The sequence below is a fragment of the Pseudophryne corroboree genome, chromosome 7 (genome assembly GCF_028390025.1).
Source record: "Pseudophryne corroboree isolate aPseCor3 chromosome 7, aPseCor3.hap2, whole genome shotgun sequence".
Lineage (NCBI taxonomy): Eukaryota > Metazoa > Chordata > Amphibia > Anura > Myobatrachidae > Pseudophryne > Pseudophryne corroboree.
In genome coordinates, this window is record NC_086450.1 from 348,331,203 (window position 1) to 348,350,171 (window position 18,969).

The following is an 18,969-nucleotide window of genomic DNA, read 5'->3' on the forward strand; positions in this document are numbered from 1 at the left end:
ACTAATGTCACTCTCACCTACAGTATATGCCACTAACATGCAAATTTACTCCGACACCTTGACAGCAATGTAATAAATTGCCTCAACAACGTGTACTATAAAATGCTTGAGATAGTTTAAGGGTGATTTCTCTAACGTCCTAGTGGATGCTGGGACTCCGTCAGGACCATGGGGAATAGCGGGCTCCGCAGGAGACAGGGCACATCTAAAAAAGCTTTTAGGTCACATGGTGCGTACTGGCTCCTCCCCCTATGACCCTCCTCCAAGCCTCAGTTAGGTTTTTGTGCCCGTCCGAGAGGGTGCAATCTAGGTGGCTCTCCTAAAGAGCTGTTTAGAAAAGTTTTTTTTTTTTAGGTTTCAATCTCAGTGATTCCTGCTGGCAACAGGATCACTGCATCGAGGGACTTAGGGGAGAGATTTCCAACTCACCTGCGTGCAGGATGGATTGGAGTCTTAGGCTACTGGACACTTAGCTCCAGAGGGAGTCGGAACACAGGTCAGCCCTGGGTTCGTCCCGGAGCCGCGCCGCCGATCCCCCTTACAGACGCTGAACAGACGGCAGAACGGAGGTCCGGAAAGCAGGCGGCAGAAGACTCCTCAGTCTTCTTGAAGGTAGCGCACAGCACGGCAGCTGTGCGCCATTGTTGTCACACGGCTCACTGACTCAGTCACGGAGGGTGCAGGGCGCTGCTGGGGGCGCCCTGGGCAGCAATATAATTACCTTTAGTGGCAAAATAAATACATCACATATAGCCATTAAGGCTATATGTATGTATTTTAACCCAGGCCAGTTTCTTAAAAACTGGGGAAAAGCCCGCCGAAAAAGGGGCGGAGCTTATTCTCCTCAGCACTCAGCGCCATTTTCCTGCTCAGCTCCGCTGGTGAGGAAGGCTCCCAGGTCTCTCCCCTGCACTGCACTACAGAAACAGGGTAACAAAGAGAAGGGGGGCATAAATTGGTGATATTTATATATTAAGAGCGCATATATAGTAAACAACACCTTCTAGGGTTGTTTATATACATTTATAGCGCTTTTGGTGTGTGCTGGCAAACTCTCCCTCTGTCTCCCCAAAGGGCTAGGGGGTCCTGTCTTCGATTAGAGCATTCCCTGTGTGGCTGCTGTGTGTCGGTACGTGTGTGTCGACATGTATGAGGACGATGTTGGTGTGGAGGCAGAGCAATTGCCGATGATGGTAATGTCACCCCCTAGGGAGTCGACACCGGAATGGATGGCTTTAGTTATGGAATTACGTGATAATGTCAGCACATTACAAAAGTCAGTTGACGAAATAAGACGCCCGGCAAACCAGTTAGTACCGGTTCAGGCGTCTCAGACACCGTCAGGGGCTGTAAAACGTCCTTTACCTCAGTCAGTCGACACGGGTACCGACACAGATGAATCTAGTGTCGACGGTGAAGAAACAAACGTATTTTCCAATAGGGCCACACGTTATATGATCACGGCAATGAAGGAGGCTTTGCAGATCTCTGATACTGCTGGTACCTCAAAAAGGGGTATTATGTGGGGGGTGAAAAAACTACCTGTATTTTTTCCAGAATCAGAGGAATTGAATGACGTGTGTGATGAAGCGTGGGTTAACCCCGATAGAAAACTGCTAATTTCCAAGAAGTTATTGGCATTATACCCTTTCCCACCAGAGGTTAGGGCGCGCTGGGAAACACCCCCTAGGGTGGATAAGGCGCTCACACGTTTATCAAAGCAAGTGGCGTTGCCGTCTCCTGATACGGCCGCCCTCAAGGATCCAGCAGATAGGAGGCTGGAAACTACACTGAAGAGTATATACACACATACTGGTGTTATACTGCGACCGGCAATAGCCTCAGCCTGGATGTGCAGTGCTGGGGTAGTGTGGTTGGATTCTCTGACTGAAAATATTGATACCCTGGATAGGGACAGTATTTTATTGACTCTAGAGCAATTAAAGGATGCTTTCCTTTATATGCGAGATGCTCAGAGGGATGTTTGTACTCTAGCATCAAGAGTAAGCGCGATGTCCATATCTGCCAGAAGAAGTTTATGGACGCGACAGTGGTCAGGTGATGCGGATTCCAAGAGGCATATGGAAGTATTGCCATATAAAGGAGAGGAATTGTTTGGGGTCGGTCTTTCGGACCTGGTGGCCACGGCAACTGCCGGCAAATCCACTTTTTTACCTCAGACCCCCTCCCAACAGAAAAAGACACCGTCTTTTCAGCCGCAGTCCTTTCGCTCCTATAAAAAGCGACCAAAAGGACAGTCTTATCTGCCGCGAGGCAGAGGAAAGGGTAAGAAAGGGCAGCAAGCAGCCCCTGCCCAGGAACAGAAGCCCGCCCCGGCTTCTACAAAGCCATCAGCATGACGCTGGGGCTTTACAAGCGGACTCAGGAACGGTGGGGGGTCGACTCAAGATTTTCAGCAATCAATGGGTTCACTCACAAGTGGACCCGTGGGTCCTGCAGATAGTATCTCAGGGTTACATGCTGGAGTTCGAAAGGTCTCCCCCTCGCCGGTTCCTAAAGTCTGCTTTACCAACGTCTCCCTCAGAAAGGACGTCGGTTTTGGAAGCCATTCACAAGCTGTATTCTCAGCAGGTGATAGTCAAGGTACCCCTCCTACAACAGGGAAAGGGGTATTATTCCACACTATTTGTGGTACCGAAACCGGACGGTTCGGTAAGGCCTATTCTAAATCTGAAATCCTTGAACCTGTACATAAAGAAATTCAAGTTCAAGATGGAGTCACTCAGAGCAGTGATAGCGAATCTGGAAGAAGGAGACTTCATGGTGTCCTTGGACATAAAAGATGCTTATCTACATGTCCCGATTTACCCCTCACACCAAGGGTATCTCAGGTTCGTGATACAAGACTGTCATTATCAGTTTCAAACGCTGCCGTTTGGGTTGTCCACGGCCCCTCGGGTCTTTACCAAGGTAATGACCGAAATGATGGTTCTTCTACGAAGAAAAGGCGTATTAATTATCCCTTACTTGGACGATCTCCTGATAAGGGCAAAGTCCAGAGAACAGCTGGAAGTCGGTGTAGCGCTAACACAAGTAGTGCTTCAGCAACACGGGTGGATTCTAAATCTTCCAAAATCTCAATTGACCCCGACAACACATCTGCTGTTCCTGGGCATGATTCTGGACACGGTTCAGAAAAAGGTATTTCTCCCGGAAGAGAAAGCAAGGGAGTTATCCGAACTTGTCAAGAACCTCCTAAAACCAGGAACTGTGTCAGTACATCAATGCACAAGAGTCCTGGGAAAGATGGTGGCTTCGTACGAAGCGATTCCATTCGGCAGATTCCATGCACGAACATTTCAGTGGGATCTGCTGGACAAATGGTCCGGATCGCATCTGCACATGCATCAGCGGATAACACTGTCACCGAGAACAAGGTTGTCTCTCCTGTGGTGGTTGCAGACTGCCCATCTGTTAGTGGGCCGCAGATTCGGCATACAGGACTGGGTCCTGGTGACTACGGATGCCAGCCTACGAGGTTGGGGAGCAGTCACAAAGGGAAGAAACTTCCAGGGCGTGTGGTCAAACCTGGAGACGTCTCTTCACATAAATATACTGGAGCTAAGAGCGATCTACAATGCTCTAAGCCTGGCAAAATCGCTGCTTCAGGGTCAGCCGGTGTTGATCCAGTCCGACAACATCACGGCAGTCGCCCACGTAAACCGACAAGGCGGCACGAGAAGCAGGAGTGCAATGGCAGAAGCTGCAAGGATTCTGCGCTGGGCGGAGAATCATGTCGTAGCACTGTCAGCAGTGTTCATCCCGGGAGTGGACAACTGGGAAGCAGATTTCCTCAGCAGACACGACCTTCACCCGGGAGAGTGGGGACTTCATCCAGAAGTTTTCCACATGATTGTGAACCGTTGGGAAAAACCAAAGGTGGACATGATGGCGTCTCGCCTCAACAAAAAATTGGACAGGTATTGCGCCAGGTCAAGAGACCCTCAGGCAATAGCTGTGGACGCTCTGGTAACACCGTGGGTGTACCAGTCAGTGTATGTGTTCCCTCCTCTGCCTCTCATACCAAAGGTACTGAGAATTATACGGAAAAGAGGAGTAAGAACAATACTGGTAGCTCCGGACTGGCCAAGAAGAACTTGGTATCCGGAACTTCAAGCGATGCTCACGGAGGATCCGTGGCCTCTACCTCTAAGAAGGGATCTGCTTCAGCAGGGACATTGTATGTTCCAAGACTTACCGCGGCTGCGTTTGACGGCATGGCGGTTGAACGCCGGATTCTAAAAGAGAAGGGCATTCCTGAGGAAGTTATTCCTACTTTAATTAAAGCCAGGAAAGAAGTGACCGCACAACATTATCACCGCATTTGGAGAAAATATGTTGCGTGGTGTGAGGCCAAGAAGGCTCCAACGGAAGAATTTCAATTGGGTCGATTCTTACATTTCCTGCAAGCAGGATTGTCTATGGGCCTCAAATTGGGGTCCATTAAAGTTCAAATTTCGGCCTTATCAATTTTCTTCCAGAAGGAATTGGCGTCAGTGCCTGAAGTACAAACTTTTGTCAAAGGTGTACTACATATACAACCCCCAATAGTGCCTCCAGTGGCACCGTGGGATTTGAACGTGGTTCTAAATTTTCTCAAATCTCATTGGTTTGAGCCTTTAAAATCGGTAGATTTAAAATACCTTACATGGAAGGTAACCATGCTGTTGGCCCTGGCTTCAGCCAGGAGAGTTTCGGAGTTGGCAGCTTTGTCATACAAAAGCCCATATCTGATATTCCATTCGGACAGGGCAGAATTGAGGACACGTCCTCAATTTCTCCCTAAGGTGGTTTCGGCATTTCACTTGAACCAGCCTATTGTGGTGCCTGCGGCTACTAGCGACTTGGAGGACTCCAAGTTACTGGACGTTGTCAGAGCATTAAAAATATATATTTCAAGGACAGCTGGAGTCAGAAAATCTGACTCGTTGTTTACATTGTATGCACCCAACAAGTTGGGTGCTCCTGCGTCTAAACAGACGATTGCACGTTGGATATGTAGTACAATCCAACTTGCACATTCTGTGGCAGGCCTGCCACAGCCTAAATCTGTAAAGGCCCATTCCACAAGGAAAGTGGGCTCATCCTGGGCGGCTGCCCGAGGAGTCTCGGCATTACAACTTTGCCGAGCAGCTACGTGGTCAGGGGAGAACACGTTTGTAAAATTTTACAAATTTGATACTCTGGCTAAAGAGGACCTGGAGTTCTCTCATTCGGTGCTGCAGAGTCATCCGCACTCTCCCGCCCGTTTGGGAGCTTTGGTATAATCCCCATGGTCCTGACGGAGTCCCAGCATCCACTAGGACGTTAGAGAAAATAAGAATTTACTTACCGATAATTCTATTTCTCATAGTCCGTAGTGGATGCTGGGCGCCCATCCCAAGTGCGGATTGTCTGCAATGCTTGTACATAGTTATTGTTACAAAAATCGGGTTATTACTGTTGTTGTGAGCCATCTGTTCAGAGGCTACTTCGTTTGTGTTATCATACTGTTAACTGGGTTCAGATCACAAGTTGTACGGTGTGATTGGTGTGGCTGGTATGAGTCTTACCCGGGATTCAAGATCCTTCCTTATTGTGTACGCTCGTCCGGGCACAGTACCTAACTGAGGCTTGGAGGAGGGTCATAGGGGGAGGAGCCAGTACGCACCATGTGACCTAAAAGCTTTTTTAGATGTGCCCTGTCTCCTGCGGAGCCCGCTATTCCCCATGGTCCTGACGGAGTCCCAGCATCCACTACGGACTATGAGAAATAGAATTATCGGTAAGTAAATTCTTATTTTTAATCTGTTTATGTCCCTAAGCTAATGGAGTTGTGTGCTGCACTGCTCTGTACATACTGCTTGCCCTAAATTATAGGCTGTCTTTTCTCTCACCACAAAGGTCAGAATTTGGAGCCGCAAAAGGGAAAACGCAGAAAGATTTGCAAATGCTACAGATGGAAATATACGTGTATGTTCCACGCCGCAGGAAGCAGTCACTGGTGCTGACGTAATTGTCGCAGCAACAATGTCTACAGAGCCGGTTCTGTTCGGTGATTGGGTCAAGCCAGGGGCACACGTCAATGGTACTGCGGCTCAGGCCTTTTTGTTTCCTAGTAAAACCTTTCAGGTAGATAACAGCTTGCATGGAAAATTTTAGAGTTTAGTGTTTTCCAGTACAATTCAGACAAGGTTATCTTTTTAGCTCTTGGTGCTTGCCGGCCTGACTGGAGAGAGCTCGACAACGTTCTCATGAAGAGTTGTGTCCTGTACGTGGACTCCAGAGAGGCATGTCAGAAGGAATCTGGAGACATTGCTCTGTCTGGGGTAAGGATGCTCAGGAAATGTGATTATTATTATTACTATGCATTATGTGATAAACTAAACTGCGCTATAAAAATGTGTGCTAGTCTTCCATCTGAATCAAGGCCTTATGCCTGTTTATTATGCGTTTTTACCAGACACTAGTACTTTACTATTCTAATGGGGAGTGTTCATGGACATACAACTGTTATGTGGCATTTCCTTTATTAAAAAACGCATGAATTTCTGAATTTCGGACAGTATTAGGCATGTTTCTGCAAGGGATATAAAAAAAGGCAAATTAAATACTAGTAGACTGATTTTAAATTATTCTTTTTATTTCTAAAACAAAGGAAAATTCAGAAAATCAATAAATAAAGAAAAAATAAAAATAATTTACAAAACATTATAAAAGTAGGTCAATAAATGTAAAAACTGCAATGGAAATGTAATAAAAAAATCCACCTTGTGCACACTATTTACACTGTTTGTGTTCAGAGTAAGAACGTACATTCTATGGGATGATTTCCACATTCATTAAATCCATTAAATGGAAACTATCATAGAAGAAAACATTTCATAAATGATTTTTCATACTTTTCTTGTTTATGAAATGACACATTGTGCAAAGCATATAAGCAGAGAAATCTCCATTTTATATACCCTGATTTACTTTCTTTGATTAACCATTCATTTCCATGGTCACCTCATTCTTCAATGCAATTCTTCTACACTACCTTTTCCCAGAGAAATTATAAACATACTGTATATAGGCCCTCATTCCGAGTTGTTCGCTCGCAAGGCGAATGTAGCAGAGTTACACACGCTAAGCCGCCGCCTACTGGGAGTGAATCTTAGCTTCTTAAAATTGCGACCGACGTACGCGCAATATTGCGATTACAAACGAGTTAGCAGTTTCAGAGTAGCTCCAGACTTACTCTGCCTGTGCGATCATTTCAGTGCTTGTCGTTCCTGGTTGACGTCACAAACACACCCAGCGTTCGCCCAGGCACTCCCACCGTTTCCCCGGCCACTCCTGCGTTTTTTCCGGAAACGGTAGCGTTTTCAGCCACACGCCCCTGAAACGCCGTGTATCCGCCCAGTAACACCCATTTCCTGTCAATCACATTACGATCGCCGGAGCGAAGAAAAAGCCGTGAGTAAAAATACTTTCTTCATAGTAAAGTTACTTGGCGCAGTCGCAGTGCGAACATTGCGCATGCGTACTAAGCGGATTTACACTGCGATGCGATGAAAAATACCGAGCGAACAACTCGGAATGAGGGCCATAGTATTATCTACTGTCATTCTTGTGCAGTAGTAGTTTTGTATTGCTGCAAGTGATCAGTAATTAATGTTACCTAACAATAGCAGGGGTTTTGTTTTTGGCAAGATTATCACAAAAGACACGTGGACACCTGCTTAGGTTAGAGGAGAGGAGATTTCGCACAATAAATGGGAGGGGTTGAAGAGGGAGGCTGGCAAGACATAGGGGGTCATTCCGAGCTGATCGCTCGCTGACGTTTTTTGCAGCGCAGCGGTCAGGTCACTACTGCACATGCGTATGAACTGCAATGTGCAGGCGCGTCGTACGGGTATAAAGCAGATCGTTGCTGGGCGATGGATTTAACGAAGAATCCACTCGCACAGCCGATAGCAAGAAGATTGACAGGAAGAAGGCGTTTATGGGTGTCAACTGATCGTTTTCAGGGAGTGTTTGGAAAAACACAGGCGTGTCCAAGCGTTTGCAGGGCGGGTCTCTGACGTCAATTCCAGGACCAAAAAGACTGAAGTGATCGCAAGGGCTTAGTAAGTCCAGAGCTACTCAGAAACTGCTAAAACTTTTTCGTCCCGCTCGGCTGCACATGTGTTCACACACTTGCAAAGCAAAAATACACTCCCCTGTGGGCGGCGACTATGCACAGCTGCAAAAAGTAGCTAGCGAGCGATCAACTCGGAATGACACTCATAGGGCCTAATTCAGACCTGATTGTAGCAGCAACTTTGTAAGCAGATGGGCAAAACCATGTGCACTGCAGGGGGGGACAATTATAACATGTGCAGAGAGAGTTAGATTTGGGTGGGGTGTGTTCAAACTGAAATCTAAATTGCAGTGTAAAACTAAAGCAGCCAGTATTTACCCTGCACAGAAACAATATTACCAACCCAAATCTAACTCTCTCTGCACATGTTATATCTGCCCCCCTTCAGTGCACATGGTTTTGCCCATATGCTAACAAATTTACTGCTACGAAGTAGTGAAGGGCCCGGACTGAAAAGCGGCAAGTGTTTACATTTCTTCCATGAATTGAGGGTTGGGTCCAGCGTAGGGTGTCTAGTACGCGGAAGTCGCTAAAGCCAGGAAAGGACATGTGCGGGGATATCTATAGCTGCTTCTATGATTAATGGCCATTGATTAGAGACAGGGAGTCTAGACATTTCAATAACTCTAGCCAGGTGAACGGTGTGATAATAACTAAGGAAGTGGGGTAGCTGAAGCCCTCCCTCTGTACGATTGCAAATTTAAACTTACTGAAAAAGTCGGTGACCTTTTCGGCTCCAGATAAAATGACCAACTAAAGATTGCTAGTCTTTAAAGAAAGAAGCTGGTATTGATATGGGTAAGCTTTGGAACAAATTCAGGACTTTAGGAAGAATTGTCATTTATACTGTATTAATCTTACCTAACCAAGTAAGTGTGAGTGTAGACCATTTATCAAGATCAGCTTTGATCTTATACAACAGAGGGAGAAAATGTAAATCGATATAACTCGGAAATTTCCCTAGTGAAAAGAACTCCTAAGTACTTAAGTTGGGAGGGGTGCCACTGGACCGAGAATGAGTCACGGAGTCCCTCAATAACTCGCGGAGAAGTTGTATGTTCAGAGCTACTAATTTGGTATAATTAATCTTAAAATTGGATAGCAAGTTTAACCTGTGGAATTCCTGCATGAGAGCGGGAAGGTAGGTTACCGGATCAGTCAAAGTGGCTAAGAGGTCATCTGCATATAACGCTAACTTATATTTATGATCACCAGCCCGCACTCCATGGAAATTCGGGTTCGCTTGAACTGCCCTTGCTAGCGCTTCTATGAGATTGTCTTTTTTCAACCTCAGAAACTATCTTACTATGTTACTAATACAATTTGTGCACATATTTTGCCTGATCCCCTGGGGTGTAGAGTTGGATCTTGATCCGAGGCACCGACAGCCTAAAGCTTTGACTGTTCCCAGGATGCACTGCATCGCCTCCTCTATATCCCCGCCTCCAGGCACTAGAGCTCAGTTTTATTAACCAGCCCTATGCAATAGCAGGTAAAAGAGACGACAACAGTTAGTAGCCACAGATAACCACATTCTCACGACAGGAGAAGGTACCAGCAGCTAATGCCATACAAACCCAAAGAAGCTAAGTGCGTCAGGGTGGGCGCCCTGTGGAATCCAGTGTACCTTGCAGAAAGATTTAACAATGGTAAGTCTTACCATAAATCTCCTTTTCTGCAGTGGGGTACACTGGGATTCCACAGGGAATAACATCCGCCTCCAGACAATGTGAGCTCAGTTTCGTTAACCAGTCCAATGCAGGAGCAGGTAAAAGAGAAGGCAGATGTTAGTCACATAGAACCACGTTCTCACAACAGGAAAAGGGACTAGTGGCTAATGCCATACAAACCCATAGAAGATAGGTACGTCAGGGTGGGCGCCCTGTGGAACCAATGTACCTCGCAGAAAGAGATTTAACAATGGTAAGTCTACCATAAATCTCCTTTTCTGTTGCATGGTACATTGGTTTCCACAGGGAAACATCTGGGATGTCCTAAAGCAGTTCCTCATGGGAGGGGACGCACTGTAGCGGGCACAAGAACCCGGCATCCAAAGGAAGCATCCTGGCAGGCAGAAGTATCAAAGGCATAGAACCTGATGAACATGTTCACTGAGGACCACGTAGCCGCCTTGCACAATTGTTCTAGAGACGCGCCACGGCGGGCCGCCCAAGAAAGCCCAACAGACCGAGTAGAATGGGCCTTGATAGTAACAGGAGCTGGAAGTCCAGCCTGTACATAAGCTTGTGCAATCACCATTCTAATCCATCTGGCCAAGGTCTGCTTATTTGCAGGCCAGCCACGTTTGTGAAAAACAAAAAGGACAAAGAGAGAATCAGATCTCCTAAGAGAGGTGGCTCTCTTCACATATATACGGAGAGCCCGTACCACATCCAAAGACTGTTCTTTGGAGGACAAACCAGGAGAGATAAAAGCCACCTTAACCAATCTCTTGGTTAAGGGGGAAAGACGACACCACCTTAGGCAGATAAGCCGGGCGAGTTCTAAGAACGGACCGGTCACGATGAAAAATCAGAAAGGGTGACCGACAGGACAAGGCACCCAAGTATGAAACCCTTCTAGCAGAGGCAGTGTGGGTAATTCAGAGTTGATCGCAGCAGCAAATTTGTTAGCAGTTGGGCAAAACCATGTGCACTGCAGGGGAAGGGCAGATATAACATTTGCAGAGAGAGTTAGATTTGGGTGCGTTATTTTGTTTCTGTGCAGGGTAAATACTGGCTGTTTTATTTTTACACTGCAAGTTAGATTTCAGTTTGAACACCCCACCCAAATCTAATTCTCTCTGTACATGTTATATCTGCCCCTCCCCCCCCCCGCAGTGCTCATGGTTTTTCCCAACTGCTAACAAATTTGCTGCTGCGATCAACTCTGAATTAGGCCTAATAGCCAGCAAAAATAAGACCTTAAGTGTAAGCCACTTAAGGTCCACAGACTCAAGAGGTTCAAACGGAGACTCTTGTAGGGCATCCAGAACAACTGACAAATCCCAAGGAGCCACAGGAGGAACATAGGGAGTTTGAATCCGTAAAACACCCTCCTGGGGTATATTTACTAAAATTCGTAATTTTCAGAATGAGGTTAAAGTTCAAACACGAATGACATCGAATGTGTGAAATTGCAACTTTTTGAATTTATTACGACTAATTTACTATACTGTCATATTCTGCATTTTCGTGTTTTCCGATGTCGATGTCATTCGTATTTTTTGGCAGTGTTTTACGGGAGTGAATAGTAAAAATAAGAATTTACTTACCGATAATTCTATTTCTCGTAGTCCGTAGTGGATGCTGGGAACTCCGTAAGGACCATGGGGAATAGCGGCTCCGCAGGAGACTGGGCACAAAAGTAAAGCTTTAGGACTACCTGGTGTGCACTGGCTCCTCCCCCTATGACCCTCCTCCAAGCCTCAGTTAGGATACTGTGCCCGGACGAGCGTACACAATAAGGAAGGATTTTGAATCCCGGGTAAGACTCATACCAGCCACACCAATCACACCGTACAACCTGTGATCTGAACCCAGTTAACAGCATGATAACAGAGGAGCCTCTGAAAAGATGGCTCACAACAATAATAACCCGATTTTTGTAACAATAACTATGTACAAGTATTGCAGACAATCCGCACTTGGGATGGGCGCCCAGCATCCACTACGGACTACGAGAAATAGAATTATCGGTAAGTAAATTCTTATTTTCTCTGACGTCCTAGTGGATGCTGGGAACTCCGTAAGGACCATGGGGATTATACCAAAGCTCCCAAACGGGCGGGAGAGTGCGGATGACTCTGCAGCACCGAATGAGAGAACTCCAGGTCCTCCTCAGCCAGGGTATCAAATTTGTAGAATTTAGCAAACGTGTTTGCCCCTGACCAAGTAGCTGCTCGGCAAAGTTGTAACGCCGAGACCCCTCGGGCAGCCGCCCAAGATGAGCCCACCTTCCTTGTGGAATGGGCTTTTACAGATTTTGGCTGTGGCAGGCCTGCCACAGAATGTGCAAGCTGAATTGTACTACAAATCCAACGAGCAATAGTCTGCTTAGAAGCAGGAGCACCCAGCCTGTTGGGTGCATACAGGATAAACAGCGAGTCAGACTTCCTGACTCCAGCCGTCCTGGAAACATATATTTTCAAGGCCCTGACTACGTCCAACAACTTGGAGTCCTCCAAGTCACTAGTAGCCGCAGGTACCACAATAGGTTGGTTCAGATGAAACACTGAAACCACCTTAGGGAGAAAATGAGGACGAGTCCTCAATTCCGCCCTGTCTGAATGGAAGATCAGATAAGGGCTTTTACAGGATAAAGCCCGCCAATTCTGACACGTGCCTGGCCGAGGCCAGGGCCAACAACATGACCACTTTCCATGTGAGATATTTTAACTCCACAGATTCAAGTGGTTCAAACCAATGTGACTTTAGGAACCCCAAAACTACATTGAGATCCCAAGGTGCCACTGGAGGCACAAAAGGAGGCTGTATATGCAGTACCCCTTTTACAGACGTCTGAACTTCAGGTAGTGAAGCTAGTTCTTTCTGGAAGAAATTGACAGGGCCGAAAATTGAACCTTAATGGACCCCAATTTTAGGCCCATAGACACTCCTGTTTACAGGACATGCAGGAATCGACCTAGTTGAAATTCCTCCATCGGGGCCTTACTGGCCTCGCACCACGCAACATATTTTCGCCAAATGCGGTGATAATGCTTTGCGGTTACATCCTTCCTGGCTTGACCAGGGTAGGGATGACTTCATCCGGAATGCCTTTTTCTCTAACGTCCTAGTGGATGCTGGGGACTCCGAAAGGACCATGGGGAATAGCAGCTCCGCAGGAGACTGGGCACAAAAGTAAAAGCTTTAGGACTACCTGGTGTGCACTGGCTCCTCCCCCTATGACCCTCCTCCAAGCCTCAGTTAGATTTTTGTGCCCGAACGAGAAGGGTGCATACTAAGGGGCTCTCCTGAGCTGCTTAGAGTAAAAGTTTAAAGTAGGTTTTTTATTTTCAGTGAGACCTGCTGGCAACAGACTCACTGCACCGAGGGACTAAGGGGAGAAGAAGCGAACTCACCTGCGTGCAGAGTGGATTGGGCTTCTTAGGCTACTGGACATTAGCTCCAGAGGGACGATCACAGGCCCAGCCATGGATGGGTCCCAGAGCCGCGCCGCCGGCCCCCTTACAGAGCCAGAAGACTGAAGAGGTCCGGAAAATCGGCGGCAGAAGACGTCCTGTCTTCAATAAGGTAGCGCACAGCACCGCAGCTGTGCGCCATTGCTCTCAGCACACTTCACACTCCGGTCACTGAGGGTGCAGGGCGCTGGGGGGAGGCGCCCTGAGACGCAATAAAAACACCTTTTTTGGCAAAAAATACATCACATATAGCTCCTGGGCTATATGGATACATTTAACCCCTGCCAATTTTTCCATAAAAAAGCGGGAGAAAGGCCGCCGAGAAGGGGGCGGAGCCTATCTCCTCAGCACACTGGCGCCATTTTTTCCTCACAGCTCCGTTGGAGGAAGGCTCCCTGACTCTCCCCTGCAGTCCTGAACTACAGAAACAGGGTAAAACAAGAGAGGGGGGGCACTAATTTGGCAGATAAATATATACAGCAGCTATATCAGGGAAAAACACTTATATAAGGTTATCCCTATATATATATGGCGCTCTGGTGTGTGCTGGCAAACTCTCCCTCTGTCTCCCCAAAGGGCTAGTGGGGTCCTGTCCTCTGTCAGAGCATTCCCTGTGTGTGTGCTGTGTGTCGGTACGTTGTGTCGACATGTATGAGGAGGAAAATGGTGTGGAGTCGGAGCAATTGCCTGTGTTAGTGATGTCACCCCCTAGGGAGTCGACACCTGACTGGATGGTCTTATGGAAAGAATTACGTGATAGTGTCAGCACTTTACAAAAGACTGTTGACGACATGAGACAGCCGGCAAATCAGTTAATACCTGTACAGGCGTCTCAAACACCGTCAGGGGCTCTAAAACGCCCGTTACCTCAGGTCGATACAGACACTGACACGGACACTGACTCCAGTGTCGACGGTGAGGAAACAAACGTATTTTCCAGTAGGGCCACACGTTACATGATCACGGCAATGAAGGAGGTTTTGAACATTTCTGATACTACAAGTACCACAAAAAAGGGTATTATGTGGGGTGTGAAAAAACTACCCGTAGTTTTTCCTGAATCAGATGAATTAAATGAGGTGTGTGATGAAGCGTGGGTTTCCCCCGATAAAAAACTGCTAATTTCTAAAAAATTATTGGCATTATACCCTTTCCCGCCAGAGGTTAGGGCACGTTGGGAAACACCCCCTAGGGTAGATAAGGCGCTCACACGCTTATCAAAACAAGTGGCGTTACCGTCTCCTGATACGGCCGCCCTCAAGGAACCAGCTGATAGGAAGCTGGAAAATATCCTAAAAAGTATATACACACATACTGGTATTATACTGCGACCAGCAATCGCCTCAGCCTGGATGTGCAGTGCTGGGGTGGCTTGGTCGGATTCCCTGACTGAAAATATTGATACCCTGGACAAGGACAATATATTATTGACTATAGAGCATTTAAAGGATGCATTTCTATATATGCGAGATGCACAGAGGGATATTTGCACTCTGGCATCAAGAGTAAGTGCGATGTCCATTTCTGCCAGAAGAGGGTTATGGACGCGACAGTGGTCAGGTGATGCGGATTCCAAACGGCATATGGAAGTATTGCCGTATAAAGGGGAGGAGTTATTTGGGGTCGGTCTATCGGACCTGGTGGCCACGGCAACGGCTGGGAAATCCACCTTTTTACCCCAGGTCACCTCTCAGCAGAAAAAGATACTGTCTTTTCAGGCTCAGTCCTTTCATCCCCATAAGGGCAAGCGGGCAAAAGGCCACTCATATCTGCCCCGGGGCAGAGGAAGGGGAAAAAGACTGCAGCAGACAGCCTCTTCCCACGAACAGAAGCCCTCCCCCGCTTCTGCCAAGTCCTCAGCATGACGCTGGGGCCTTACAAGCGGACTCAGGCACGGTGGGGGCCCGTCTCAAGAATTTCAGCGCGCAGTGGGCTCACTCGCAAGTGGACCCCTGGATCCTGCAGGTAGTCTCTCAGGGGTACAAATTGGAATTCGAGACGTCTCCCCCTCGCCGGTTCCTGAAGTCTGCTTTACCAACGTCTCCCCCCGACAGGGAGGCGGTATTGGAAGCCATTCACAAGCTGTATTCCCAGCAGGTGATAATCAAGGTACCCCTCCTACAACAGGGAAAGGGGTATTATTCCACGCTGTTTGTGGTACCGAAGCCGGACGGCTCGGTGAGACCCATTTTAAATCTGAAATCCTTGAACACTTACATAAAAAGGTTCAAGTTCAAGATGGAGTCACTCAGAGCAGTGATAGCGAACCTGGAAGAAGGGGACTATATGGTGTCTCTGGACATCAAGGATGCTTACCTCCATGTCCCAATTTGCCCTTCTCACCAAGGGTACCTCAGGTTTGTGGTACAGAACTGTCACTATCAGTTTCAGACGCTGCCGTTTGGATTGTCCACGGCACCCCGGGTCTTTACCAAGGTAATGGCCGAAATGATGATTCTTCTTCGAAGAAAAGGCGTCTTAATTATCCCTTACTTGGACGATCTCCTGATAAGGGCAAGGTCCAGAGAACAGTTGGACGTCGGAGTAGCACTATCTCAAGTAGTACTACGACAGCACGGATGGATTCTAAATATTCCAAAATCGCAGCTGATTCCGACGACACGTCTGCTGTTCCTAGGGATGATTCTGGACACAGTACAGAAAAAGGTGTTTCTCCCGGAGGAGAAAGCCAGGGAGTTATTCGACCTAGTCAGGAACCTCCTAAGACCAGGCCAAGTGTCAGTGCATCAATGCACAAGGGTCCTGGGAAAGATGGTGGCTTCTTACGAAGCGATTCCATTCGGCAGATTCCACGCAAGAACTTTTCAGTGGGATCTGCTGGACAAATGGTCCGGATCGCATCTTCAAATGCATCAGCGGATAACCCTGTCTCCAAGGACAAGGGTGTCTCTCCTGTGGTGGTTACAGAGTGCTCATCTCCTAGAGGGCCGCAGATTCGGCATTCAGGAGTGGGTCCTGGTGACCACGGATGCCAGCCTGAGAGGCTGGGGAGCAGTCACACAGGGTAAAAATTTCCAGGGCTTGTGGTCAACCATGGAAACGTCACTTCACATAAATATCCTGGAACTAAGGGCCATTTACAATGCCCTAAGTCAGGCAAGGCCTCTGCTTCAGGGTCAGCCGGTGTTGATCCAGTCGGACAACATCACGGCAGTCGCCCACATAAACAGACAGGGCAGCACAAGAAGCAGGAGGGCAATGACGGAAGTTGCAAGGATTCTTCGCTGGGCGGAAAATCATGTGATAGCACTGTCAGCAGTGTTCATTCCGGGAGTGGACAACTGGGAAGCAGACTTCCTCAGCAGACACGATCTTCACCCGGGGGAGTGGGGACTTCACCCAGAAGTCTTCCACATGATTGTGAAACGTTGGGAAAAACCAAAGGTGGACATGATGGCGTCCCGCCTCAACAAAAAACTGGACAGATATTGCGCCAGGTCAAGGGACCCTCAGGCAATAGCTGTGGACGCTCTGGTAACACCGTGGGTGTACCAGTCAGTATATGTGTTCCCTCCTCTGCCTCTCATACCCAAGGTACTGAGAATCATAAGAAGGAGAGGTGTAAAGACTATACTCGTGGCTCCGGATTGGCCAAGAAGGACTTGGTACCCGGAAATTCAAGAGATGCTCACGGAAGACCCGTGGCCTCTACCTCTAAGAAAGGACCTGCTCCAGCAGGGACCATGTCTGTTCCAAGACTTACCGCGGCTGCGTTTGACGGCATGGCGGTTGAACGCCGGATCCTGAAGGAAAAAGGCATTCCGGATGAAGTTATCCCTACCCTGATCAAAGCCAGGAAGGATGTAACTGTGCAACATTATCACCGTATTTGGCGTAAATATGTTGCGTGGTGTGAGGCCAGGAAGGCCCCTACAGAGGAATTTCAACTGGGTCGATTCCTGCATTTCCTGCAAACAGGACTGTCTATGGGCCTCAAATTAGGGTCCATTAAGGTTCAAATTTCGGCCCTGTCAATATTCTTCCAAAAAGAACTAGCTTCAGTTCCTGAAGTTCAGACGTTTGTCAAGGGGGTACTGCATATACAGCCTCCTTTTGTGCATCCAGTGGCACCTTGGGATCTCAATGTAGTTTTGGGATTCCTAAAATCACATTGGTTTGAACCACTCACCACTGTGGACTTAAAATATCTCACATGGAAAGTGGTAATGCTGTTAGCCCTGGCTTCAGCCAGGCGTGTATCAGAATTGGCGGCTTTATCCTATAAAAGCCCTTACCTAATTTTTCATACGGACAGGGCAGAATTGAGGACTCGTCCTCAATTTCTCCCTAAGGTGGTTTCAGCATTTCACTTAAACCAGCCTATTGTGGTGCCTGCGGCTACTAGGGACTTGGAGGATTCCAAGTTGCTGGACGTAGTCAGGGCCCTGAAAATATATGTTTCCAGGACGGCTGGAGTCAGAAAATCTGACTCGCTGTTTATCCTGTATGCACCCAACAAGCTGGGTGCCCCTGCTTCTAAGCAGACGATTGCTCGTAGGATTTGTAGTACAATTCAGCTTGCACATTCTGTGGCAGGCCTGCCACAGCCAAAATCTGTAAAAGCCCATTCCACACGGAAAGTGGGCTCATCTTGGGCGGCTGCCCGAGGGGTCTCGGCTTTACAACTTTGCCGAGCAGCTACTTGGTCAGGGGCAAACACGTTTGCAAAATTCTACAAATTTGATACCCTGGCTGAGGAGGACCTGGAGTTCTCTCATTCGGTGCTGCAGAGTCATCCGCACTCTCCCGTCCGTTTGGGAGCTTTGGTATAATCCCCATGGTCCTTTCGGAGTCCCCAGCATCCACTAGGACGTTAGAGAAAATAAGAATTTACTTACCGATAATTCTATTTCTCATAGTCCGTAGTGGATGCTGGGCGCCCATCCCAAGTGCGGATTGTCTGCAATACTTGTACATAGTTATTGCTACAAAAATCGGGTTATTATTGTTGTGAGCCATCTTTTCAGAGGCTCCTCTGTTATCATGCTGTTAACTGGGTTCAAATCACAAGTTGTACGGTGTGATTGGTGTGGCTGGTATGAGTCTTACCCGGGATTCAAAATCCTTCCTTATTGTGTACGCTCGTCCGGGCACAGTATCCTAACTGAGGCTTGGAGGAGGGTCATAGGGGGAGGAGCCAGTGCACACCAGGTAGTCCTAAAGCTTTTACTTTTGTGCCCAGTCTCCTGCGGAGCCGCTATTCCCCATGGTCCTTTCGGAGTCCCCAGCATCCACTACGGACTATGAGAAATAGAATTATCGGTAAGTAAATTCTTATTTTCCTTCAGGATCCGGCGTTCAACCGCCCTGCCGTCAAACGCAGCCGCGGTAAGTCTTGGAATAGACAGGGTCCTTGCTGGAGCAGGTCCCTTCTTAGAGGTAGAGGCCACGGGTCCTCCGTGAGCATCTCTTGAAGTTCCGGGTACCAAGTCCTTCTTGGCCAATCCGGAGCCACGAGTTTAGTTCTTACTCCCCTCCGTCTTATAATTCTCAGTACTTTTGGTATGAGAGGAAGAGGAGGGAACACATACACTGACTGGTACACCCACGGTGTTACCAGAGCGTCCACAGCTATTGCCTGAGGGTCCCTTGACCTGGCGCAATACCTGTCCAATTTTTTGTTTAGGCGGGACGCCATCATGTCCACCTTTGGTTTTTCCCAATGGTTTACAATCAT

General features: G+C 47.7%; 1 protein-coding gene across 2 annotated transcripts in view; it reads left to right on the plus strand.

Moving 5' to 3' along the window:
• The window catches only part of CRYM (crystallin mu), a 168,420-nt gene that overhangs the window by 115,858 nt on the left and 33,593 nt on the right, over positions 1–18,969 (plus strand). The window contains exons 5-6 of one of the 2 annotated variants that reach the window (XR_010182081.1): positions 5,905–6,132; positions 6,208–6,329. Coding sequence is in view for 1 of the 2 variants with exons in the window: in XM_063934419.1 (XP_063790489.1) it covers positions 5,905–6,088; positions 6,208–6,329 (306 nt within the window). In the remaining variant the exon portion in view is untranslated. The remainder of the gene's footprint in view (positions 1–5,904; positions 6,133–6,207; positions 6,330–18,969) is intronic. The other variant, XM_063934419.1, reaches the window with a different exon arrangement.